At 57.4% G+C, this 11,004-nt stretch overlaps 1 protein-coding gene across 1 annotated transcript in view; it reads left to right on the top strand.

The window, feature by feature from the left end:
* The window catches only part of CPSF1 (cleavage and polyadenylation specific factor 1), a gene marked incomplete at its 5' end in the record, with an annotated part of 72,496 nt that overhangs the window by 39,277 nt on the left and 22,215 nt on the right, over positions 1 to 11,004 (top strand). The window contains 6 exon segments of the mRNA XM_039714732.1: positions 4,506 to 4,703; positions 5,179 to 5,211; positions 5,350 to 5,384; positions 5,744 to 5,828; positions 7,773 to 7,925; positions 8,039 to 8,155. Coding sequence (XP_039570666.1) covers positions 4,506 to 4,703; positions 5,179 to 5,211; positions 5,350 to 5,384; positions 5,744 to 5,828; positions 7,773 to 7,925; positions 8,039 to 8,155 — 621 coding nt within the window.

Consider the following 11,004-nt stretch of genomic DNA (forward strand, 5'->3'; position numbering starts at 1 on the left):
ACTGGGAATGGGGCTGGGAGGGACTGGGGATACTGGGCAAACTGGGACAGACTGGGAATGGGGCTGGGGTGTGCTGGCACGGGAGAACGGCAACATGGAGGTACTGGGCAAACTGAATGGGGCTGGGGATACTGGGAATGGGGCTGGGAATGGGGCTGGTGTGTGCTGGCCCGGGAGAACGGCAACATGGAGGTACTGGGCAAACTGGGAGGGACTGGGAATGGGGCTGGGAATGGGGCTGGTGTGTGCTGGCCCGGGAGAACAGCAACATGGAGGTACTGGGCAAACTGGGGATACTGGGAGGGACTGGATATACTGGGAATGGGGCTGGGGATACTGGGAGGGACTGGGAATGGGGCTGGGGATACTGGGACAGACTGGGGATACTGGGAATGGGGCTGGGAATGGGGCTGGGAATGGGGGTGGTGTGTGCTGGAATTCCCATTGTTTTCCAGCTGGAATTCCTATTATTTTCCTGCTGCAATTCCCATTATTTTCCTGCTGCAATTCCCATTGTTTGCCTATCCAAATTCCCGTTTCCCCCCTATAACTCCTGCTGTTTTCCCTCTGTGATTTTTCTTTTCCCTGTGGAATTCCCCTTGCTATCCTGCTGGAATTTCTGTTTTCCCTCTGGAATTCCAATTTTGCAATTGCCATTTTCCTGTTGGAATTCCCTTTGTTTTCCCATCAGAATTCCCATTATTTCCCTGTTGCAATTCCCATTTCCCCTCCAGAACCCCTCTTGTTTTCCCCCCATAATCCCCATTTCCCATTGGAGTTCCCATGGTGTTCCTGCTGCAATTCCCATTGTTTTCCACCCACAATTCCCATTTTTCCTCATTTTTCCCATTCCCCCCAGATCTCCCAGGTCCCCGAGTGGCGCCTGCTGTTCCTGGAGAAGAATCCTGCTGCAATTCCCGTTTTTCCCCCCACAATCCCCATTTTCCCCCCCTAATTCCCATTTTTTCCCTCATAATTCCATTTTTTCCTCCACAATTCCCATTTTTTCCCAATTTTTCCCATTTTTTCCCAGATCTCCCAGGTTCCGAGAGGTGCCTGCTGTTCCTGGTGGAGAACATTCCCTCGTTTTCCCTGCAGAATCCCCATTGTTTCTCCCCAGAATTCCCATTTTTCCCCCACAATTCCCATTTTCCCCCCCACAATTCCCATTTTTTCCCATTTTTCCCCATTTTCCCCAGCTCTCCCAGGTCCCCGAGTGGTGCCTGCTGTTCCTGGTGAAGAATCCTGCTGCAATCCTGCAATCCCCATTTTTCCCTGCAGAATTCCCATTTTCCCTCCAGAATGCTCGTTTTCCCTGAAGAATCCCCATTTTTCCCCCCACAATTCCCATTTTTCCTGCAGAATTTTCATTTTTCCCCCCCGAGAATTCCCAAAATTCCCATTTTTCCTCATTTTTCCCATTCCCCCCAGCTCTCCCAGGTCCCTGAGTGGCACCTGCTGTTCCTGGTGCAGAACTTCCCCTCGTTTTCCCTGCAGAATTCCCATTTTTCCCCCCATAATTCCCATTTTTGCTGCAGAATTTTCATTTTTCCCCCCCGAGAATTCCCAAAATTCCCATTTTTCCTCATTTTTCCCATTTTTTCCCAGATTTACCAGGTCCCCGAGTGGCACCCAATGTTCCTGGTGCAGAACTTCCCCTCGTTTTCCCTGCAGAATCCCCACTTTTCCCCCCACAATCCCCATTTTTCCCCTCAGAATTCCCATTTTCGCTGCAGAATTTTGGCGCCTGCTGTTCCTATTCCCATTTTTTCCCAATTTTCCCATTCCCCCCCAGCTCTCCCAGGTCCCTGAGTGGCGCCTGCTGTTCCTGGTGAAGAATCCTGCTGCAATCCCCATTTTCTTCTGCAATTCCCATTGTTTTCCCCCCAGAATTCCCATTTTTCCCCCAAAAATTCCCATTTTCACTGCAGAATTCCCATTTCCCCCCCCCCAAATTCCCATTTCCCCATTTTTCCCAGCTCTCCCAGGTTCCCAAGTGCCTCTGCTGTTCCTGGAGAAGAATCCTGCTGCCATCCCCTTTTTTCCCCCCACAATCCCCATTTTCCCCTCATAATTCCCATTTTTCACCCAGAATTCCATTTTTTCCTCCACAATTCCCATTTTTTCCCAATTTTTCCCATTTTTTCCCAGATCTCCCAGGTTCCGAGAGGTGCCTGCTGTTCCTGGTGGAGAACATTCCCTCGATTTCCCTGCAGAATCCCCATTTTTCCCCCCACAATTCCTATTTTTCCCCCCAGAATTCCCATTTTCCCTCCAGAATTCCCATTTTCCCTCCAGAATTCCCATTTTCCCTCCAGAATTCCCATTTTCCCTCCAGAATTCCCATTTTCCCTCCAGAATTCCCATTTTCCCTCCAGAATTCCCATTTTCCCTCCAGAATTCCCATTTTCCCTCCAGAATTCCCATTTTCCCTCCAGAATTCCCATTTTCCCTCCAGAATTCCCATTTTCCCTCCAGAATTCCCATTTTCCCTCCAGAATTCCCATTTTCCCTCCAGAATTCCCATTTTCCCTGCAGAATTTTCATTTTTCCCCCCACAATTCCCATTTTTTCCCAATTTTTCCCATTTTTCCCCATTTTCCCCAGCTCTCCCAGGTCCCCGAGTGGTGCCTGCTGTTCCTGGTGAAGAATCCTGCTGCAATCCTGCAATCCCCATTTTTCCCTGCAGAATTCCCATTTTCCCTCCAGAATTCCCATTTTCACTGCAGAATTTTCATTTTTCCCCCCACAATTCCCATTTTTCCCCCCAGAATTCCCATTTTTCCCATTTTTCTCATTTTCCCCAGCTTTCCCAGGTCCCCGAGTGGTGCCTGCTGTTCCTGGTGAAGAATCCTGCTGCAATCCCCATTTTCTTCTGCAATTCCCATTGTTTTCCCCCCAGAATTCCCATTTTTCCCCCAAAAATTCCCATTTTCACTGCAGAATTCCCATTTCCCCCCCCCCCAAATTCCCATTTCTCCATTTTCCCCAGCTCTCCCAGGTCCCCGAGTGGCACCTGCTGTTCCTGGTGAAGAATCCTGCTGCAATCCTGCAATCCCCATTTTTCCCTGCAGAATTCCCATTTTCCCTCCAGAATTCCCATTTTCACTGCAGAATTTTCATTTTTCCCCCCACAATTCCCATTTTTCCCCCCAGAATTCCCATTTTTCCCATTTTTCTCATTTTCCCCAGCTCTCTCAGGTCCCTCAGTGGCACCTGCTGTTCCTGGAGAAGAATCCTGCTGCAATCCCCATTTTTCCCCCCACAATCCCCATTTTCCCCCCCATAATTCCCATTTTTTCCCTCATAATTCCATTTTTTCCTCCACAATTCCCATTTTTTCCCAATTTTTCCCATTTTTTCCCAGATCTCCCAGGTTCTGAGTGGTGCCTGGTGTTCCTGGTGAAGAACTTCCCCTCGTTTTTCTTGCAGAATCCCCATTTTTCCCCCCACGATTCCCAGTTTCGCTGCAGAATTTTCATTTTTCCCCTCCAGAATTCCCAAAATTCCCATTTTTTCCCAATATTCCCATTTTCCCCCCCAGCTCTCCCAGGTCCCTGAGTGGCACCTGCTGTTCCTGGTGAAGAATCCTGCTGCAATCCCCATTTTCCCCCCCACAATCCCCATTTTCGCCCCCAGAATCCCCATTTTTCCTCCAAAATTCCCATTTTTCCCCTCATTTGTCCCAATTTTCCCCATTTTCCCCCCAGATCTACCAGGTCCCCGAGTGGCGCCTGGTGTTCCTGGTGAAGAACTTCCCCTGGTTTTCCCCTCAGAATTCCCATTTTTCACCCCACAATTCCCATTGTTTTCCCCATAATTCCCATTTTCCCCCCATAATCCCATTTTTTCCCTCATTTGTCCCAATTTTTCCCATTTTTCCCAGATCTACCAGGTCCCCGAGTGGCGCCGCTGTTCCTGGTGCAGGACTTCCCCTCGTTTTCCCTGCAGAATCCCCATTTTCCCCCCCACGATTCCCAGTTTCGCTGCAGAATTTTCATTTTTCCCCTCCAGAATTCCCAAAATTCCCATTTTTTCCCAATTTTCCCATTTTCCCCAGCTCTCCCAGGTCCCTGAGTGGCACCTGCTGTTCCTGGTGAAGAATCCTGCTTCAATCCCCATTTTCCCCCCCAGAATCCCCATTTTCCCCCCCAGAATCCCCGTTTTTCCTCCAAAATTCCCATTTTTCCCCGCATTTGTCCCAATTTTCCCCATTTTCCCCCCCAGAATCCCCGTTTTTCCTCCAAAATTCCCATTTTTCCCCGCATTTGTCCCAATTTTCCCCATTTTCCCCCCCAGAATCCCCGTTTTTCCTCCAAAATTCCCATTTTTCCCCGCATTTGTCCCAATTTTCCCCATTTTCCCCCCCAGAATCCCCGTTTTTCCTCCAAAATTCCCATTTTTCCCCGCATTTGTCCCAATTTTCCCCATTTTCCCCCCCAGAATCCCCATTTTCCCCCCCAGAATCCCCATTTTCCCCCCCAGAATCCCCATTTTCCCCCCAGATCTACCAGGTCCCCGAGTGGCGCCTGGTGTTCCTGGTGAAGAACTTCCCGGTGGGGCAGCGGGTGCTGGTGGATTCCTCCTTCGGGCAGCCCGCGGCCGAGCCCCGCAAGGACGAGAGGGGCGAGAGGGAACTGCCGCACGTCCGGGAGCTGCTGCTGCGGGGGCTGGGCCGGGGCCAGCGCCGCCCCTTCCTGCTGGCACTGGGGTGGACTGGGATGGACTGGGATGGACTGGGAGCACTGGGCACTGCCGCACGTCCGGGAGCTGCTGCTGCGGGGGCTGGGCCGGGGCCAGCGCCGCCCCTTCCTGCTGGCACTGGGGTGGACTGGGATGGACTGGGATGGACTGGGAGCACTGGGCACTGCCGCACGTCCGGGAGCTGCTGCTGCTGGGGCTGGGCCGGGGCCAGCGCCGCCCCTTCCTGCTGGTACTGGGATGGACTGGGAGCACTGGGAACTGCCGCACGTCCGGGAGCTGCTGCTGCTGGGGCTGGGCCGGGGCCAGCGCCGCCCCTTCCTGCTGGGACTGGGAGCACTGGGATGGACTGGGATGGACTGGGATGGCACTGGGATGGACTGGGATGGCACTGGGAGCACTGGGATGGACTGGGATGGCACTGGGTGGATTTTCAGGTGTATTTTTGGGGTCCCCTGACCGTTTTTGGGGTCGCAGGTGCACGTGGAGCAGGAGCTGCTCCTGTACGAGGGGTTTGGGGTTCTGGGATGGGTTTTTGGGGTTCCAGGTGGATTTTTGGGGTTCCAAGTGTATTTTTGGGGTTGCAGGTGTATTTTTGGGGGTCCCCTGACCGTTTTTGGGGTCCCCTGACCGTTTTTGGGGTCGCAGGTGCACGTGGAGCAGGAGCTGCTCCTGTACAAGAGGTTTGGGGTTCTGGGATGGATTTTTGGGGTTCTGGGATGGATTTTTTGGAGTTCCAGGTGTATTTTTGGGTTCCATGTGTGTTTTTGGGGTTTTCCTGGTGGATTTTGGGGTTCCAGGTGTGTTTTTGGGGTTTTCCTGGTGGATTTTGGGGTTCCAGGTGGATTTTTGGGGTTTTCCTGGTGTAGTTTTGGGGTCCCCTGACCGTTTTTGGGGTCACAGGTGCACGTGGAGCAGGAGCTGCTCCCCAAAACTCACCAGGGACCCCAAACCCGCCCCTTCCATGACATCTACGGCTACTCGGGGGTGAGGCGCCCCAAAAACCACTCCAAAATCCATCAGGGACCCCAAAACCCATCAGGGATCCTGAGTCTGGGGGGTGGGACCCCAAAACCCACCAAGGACCCCAAACCTGCCCCTTCCACGACATCTACGGCTACTCGGGGGCGAGGCACCCCAAAAACCGCCCCAAAATCCATCAGGGACCCCAAAACCCACCAGGGACCCCAAATCTGGGGGGTGGGACCCTAAAAACCAGCAGGGACCCCAAAATCCATCAGGGACCCCAAAAACTCCCCGGGGGGGACCCCGGAACCCACCAGGGACCTCAAATCTGCCCCTTCCACAACATCTACGGCTACTTGGGGGTGAGGCGCCCCAAAAACCGCCCCAAAAACCAACCCAAAATCCATCAGGGACCCCAAAATCCATCCGGGATCCCCAATCTGGGGGGTGGGACCCTAAAAAACGTCAGGGACCCAAAACCCGCCCCTTCCACGACATCTACGGCTACTCAGGGGTGAGGTGCTCCAAAAACTGCCCGGGGGGACCCCAAAAACTGCCCGGGACCCCAAAATCCATCAGGGACCGCAAAATCCATCAGGGATCCCAAAATCTATCAAGGATCCCGAATCTGGGGGGTGGGACCCTAAAAACTACCAGGGACCCCAAATCTATGGGGTGGGACCCCCAAACCCGCCCCTTCCACGACATCTACAGCTACTCGGGTGTGAGGGACCCCAAAAACGGCCCCAAAATCCATCAGGGACCCCAAAATCCATCCGGGATCCCAAATCTATGGGGTGGGACCCCCAAACCCGCACTGAATGCTACTTAGGGAGTCCCTGTATGTCCCTGTCCCCATTCCCGGGGGTCCCTGGGTGTCTCTGTCCCCATTCCCGGGATTCCCAGGTGTCTCACCTGTCCCAGGTGTTCACCTGCGGCCCCTCCCCGCACTGGGTGCTGCCCTGAGAGTCTCGGGGTGCCCCATTCCCGGGGCTCCCTGGGTGTCCCTGTCCCCTTTCCTGGGTGTCCCTGTCCCCATTCCCGGGGGTCTCTGGGTATCCCAGGTGTCTCACCTGTCCCTCACCTGTCCCTCACCTGCCCAGGTGTTCACCTGCGGCCCCTCCCCGCACTGGGTGCTGCCCTGAGAGTCTCTGGGTTCCTCATTCCCGGGGGTCCCTGGGGGTCCCCAGGTGTGACCAGGTGTTTCTCACCTGTCCCAGGTGGCCCCTCCCCGCACTGGGTGCTGCTGATGGGCCAGGGGGCTCTGGGTGCTTCATTCCCAGGGGTCCCTGTCCCCATTCCTGTATGTCCCTGTCCCCATTCCCGGGGGTCTCTGGGTATCCCAGGTGTCTCACCTGTCCCTCACCTGTCCCAGGTGTTCACCCGCAGCCCCTCCCCGCACTGGGTGCTGCCCTGAGAGTCTCGGGGTTCCTCATTCCCGGGGGTCCCTGGGGGTCCCTGTCCCCATTCCTGGGTGTCCCCAGGTTTCCCCAGGTGTGACCAGGTGTGTCTCACCTGTCCCTCACCTGTCCCTCACCTGCCCAGGTGTTCACCTGCAGTCCCCTCCCCTCACTGGGTGCTGCCCTGAGAGTCTCTGGGTTCCTCATTCCTGGGGCTCCCTGGGGGTCCCTGTCCCCTTTCCTGGGGTCTCTGGGTGTCCCCAGGTGTCTCACCTGTCCCTCACCTGTGCAGGTGTTCATCTGTGGCCCCTCCCCGCACTGGGTGCTGCTGACGGGCCGGAGGGCGCTGGGTGCCCCATTCCCGGGGGTCCCTCTCCCCATTCCCAGGGGTCTCTGGGGGTCCCCAGGTGTGACCAGGTGTGCCTCACCTGTCGCAGGTGTTCATCTGTGGCCCCTCCCCGCACTGGGTGCTGCTGACGGGGGTCCCTGTATGTCCCTGTCACCATTTCCAGGAGTCTCTTGGTGTCCCTCTCCCCTTTCCCGGGGGTCTCTGGGGGTCCCCAGGTGTCTCACCTGTCCCTCACCTGTCCCAGGTGTTCATCTGCGGCCCCTCCCCGCACTGGGTGCTGCTGACGGGCCGGGGGGCTCTGGGTGCCCCATTCCCGGGGGTCCCCAGGTGTGACCAGGTGTGTCTCACCTGTGCAGGTGTTCATCTGCGGCCCCTCCCCGCACTGGGTGCTGCTGACGGGCCGGGGGGCGCTGCGGCTGCACCCCATGGGCATCGACGGCCCCGTGGAGTCCTTCGCACCTTTCCACAACGTCAACTGCCCCAAGGGCTTCCTGTACTTCAACCGCCAGGTGAGCGCACCTGGCACACCTGGGCAGGATCAGTGTCCTACCTGCGTACCTGTCCTGTGCCACACCTGAGCCATTTTGGGGTGATTTTGGGGTGTTTTGGGGTGTTTGGGCAGGGTGAGCTCAGGATCAGTGTCCTACCTGCGTACCTGTCCTACGACGCGCCCTGGCCCGTCAGGAAGATCCCCCTGCGCTGCACCGCCCACTACGTCGCCTACCACGTGGAGTCCAAGGTGGGCACAGCCACAACACACCTGGGCACACCTGGGCACACTTGGGCACACCTGGGCACACCCACAACACACCTAGGCGCACCTGGGCACACTTGGGCACACCTGGGCACGCCCACAACACACCTGGGCACACCTGGGTATGGTCAGATCACACCTGGGCACACCCACAACACACCTGGGTACACTTGGGCACTCCCACAACACACCTGGGCACACCTGAAACACACCTGGGTACTCCTGGGTGGACCTGCATCACACCTGGGCACACCTGGGTATGGTCAGAACGCACCTGGGCACTCCCACAACACACCTGGGCACACCTGGGTATGGTCTGTGCACACCCACAACAAGCCTGTGCACAGCTGGGCACACCTGGGCACACCCAGCACACACCTGGGCACACCTGGGCACACCTGGGCACACTTAGGCACACCTGGGCACGCCCACAACACACCTGGGCACACCTGGGCACACCTGGGCACACTTAGGCACACCTGGGCACGCCCACAACACACCTGGGCACACCTGGGCACACCTGGGCACACTTGGGCACACCTGGGCACGCCCACAACACACCTGGGTACAGCTGGGCACGCCCACAACACACCTGCGCACACCTGGGCACACTTGGGCATACCCACAGCACACCTGGGCACACCTGGGTATGGTCAGATCACACCTGGGCACACCCACAACACACCTGGGTACACTTGGGCACTCCCACAACACACCTGGGCACACCTGAAACACACCTGGGTACTCCTGGGTGGACCTGCATCACACCTGGGCACACCTGGGTATGGTCAGAACGCACCTGGGCACTCCCACAACACACCTGGGCACACCTGGGTATGGTCTGTGCACACCCACAACAAGCCTGTGCACAGCTGGGCACACCCAGCACACACCTGGGCACAGCTGGGCACACCCAGAACACACCTGGGCAAACCCAGAACGCACCTGGATACAGCCAGGCACGCCTGGGTATGGTCAGGACACACCTGGGCACACCCAGGACACGCCCACAGCACACCTGTGCACAGCTGGGCACACCCACAACACACCTGGGCACCCCTAGGTATGGTCAGGACACACCTGGGCTCACCTGGGCTCACCTAGGCACACCCAGAACACGCCTGCGCACACCTGGGTATGGTCAGATCACACCTGGGCACACCCACAACACACCTGGGCACACCCAGATACACCTGGGCACATCCAGGTCTCACCTGGGCTCAGCTGGCAGATCTAGAACACACCTGGGCACACCCAGACACACCTGGGCACACCTGGGAGCACCCAAAACATACCTGGGCACACCCAAAACACACCTGGGCACATCTGGGACATGCCCAGACACACCTGGGCACACCTGGACGCACCCAGAACTCACCTGGGCACACCCAGACACACCTGGGCACACCTGGGAGCACCCAAAACATACCTGGGCACACCCAAAACACACCTGGGCACATCTGGGACATGCCCAGACACACCTGGGCACACCTGGACGCACCCAGAACTCACCTGGGCACACCCAGACACACCTGGGCACACCTGGGAGCACCCAAAACATACCTGGGCACACCCAAAACACACCTGGGCACCCAAAACACACCTGGGCACAGCTGGGACACGCCCAGACACACCTGGGCACACCCAAAACACACCTGGGCACATCTGGGACATGCCCAGACACACCTGGGCACACCTGGGCACACTTGGGCACACCTGGGCACACCCACAACACACCTAGGCGCACCTGGGCACACTTGGGCACACCTGGGCACGCCCACAACACACCTGGGCACACCTGGGTATGGTCAGATCACACCTGGGCACACCCACAACACACCTGGGTACACTTGGGCACTCCCACAACACACCTGGGCACACCTGAAACACACCTGGGTACTCCTGGGTGGACCTGCATCACACCTGGGCACACCTGGGTATGGTCAGAACGCACCTGGGCACTCCCACAACACACCTGGGCCCACCTGGGTATGGTCTGTGCACACCCACAACAAGCCTGTGCACAGCTGGGCACACCCAGCACACACCTGGGCACAGCTGGGCACACCCAGAACACACCTGGGCAAACCCAGAACGCACCTGGATACAGCCAGGCACGCCTGGGTATGGTCAGGACACAGCTGGGCACACCCACAGCACACCCAGGACACACCCACAGCACACCTGTGCACAGCTGGGCACACTCACAACACACCTGGGCACCCCTAGGTATGGTCAGGACACACCTGGGCACACCTGGGCACACCCGGGCACACCCAGCACACACCTGGGCACAGCTGGGCACACCCACAACACACCTGGGCACCCCTAGGTATGGTCAGGACACACCTGGGCACACCCAGGACACGCCCACAGCACACCTGTGCACAGCTGGGCACACTCACAACACACCTGGGCACCCCTAGGTATGGTCAGGACACACCTGGGCTCACCTGGGCTCACCTAGGCACACCCAGAACACGCCTGCGCACACCTGGGTATGGTCAGATCACACCTGGGCACACCCACAACACACCTGGGCACACCCAGATACACCTGGGCACATCCAGGTCTCACCTGGGCTCAGCTGGCAGATCTAGAACACACCTGGGCACACCCAGACACACCTGGGCACACCTGGGAGCACCCAAAACATACCTGGGCACACCCAAAACACACCTGGGCACATCTGGGACATGCCCAGACACACCTGGGCACACCTGGACGCACCCAGAACTCACCTGGGCACACCCAGACACACCTGGCCACACCTGGGACACGCCCAGAATTCACCTGGGGGCAGGTCCTGCAGGATTGTAGGGGCCCTGTGGGGG

Source organism: Passer montanus, unplaced genomic scaffold (assembly GCF_014805655.1).
Source record: "Passer montanus isolate IOZ18808 unplaced genomic scaffold, ASM1480565v1 scaffold306, whole genome shotgun sequence".
In the NCBI taxonomy this organism is placed as follows: domain Eukaryota; kingdom Metazoa; phylum Chordata; class Aves; order Passeriformes; family Passeridae; genus Passer; species Passer montanus.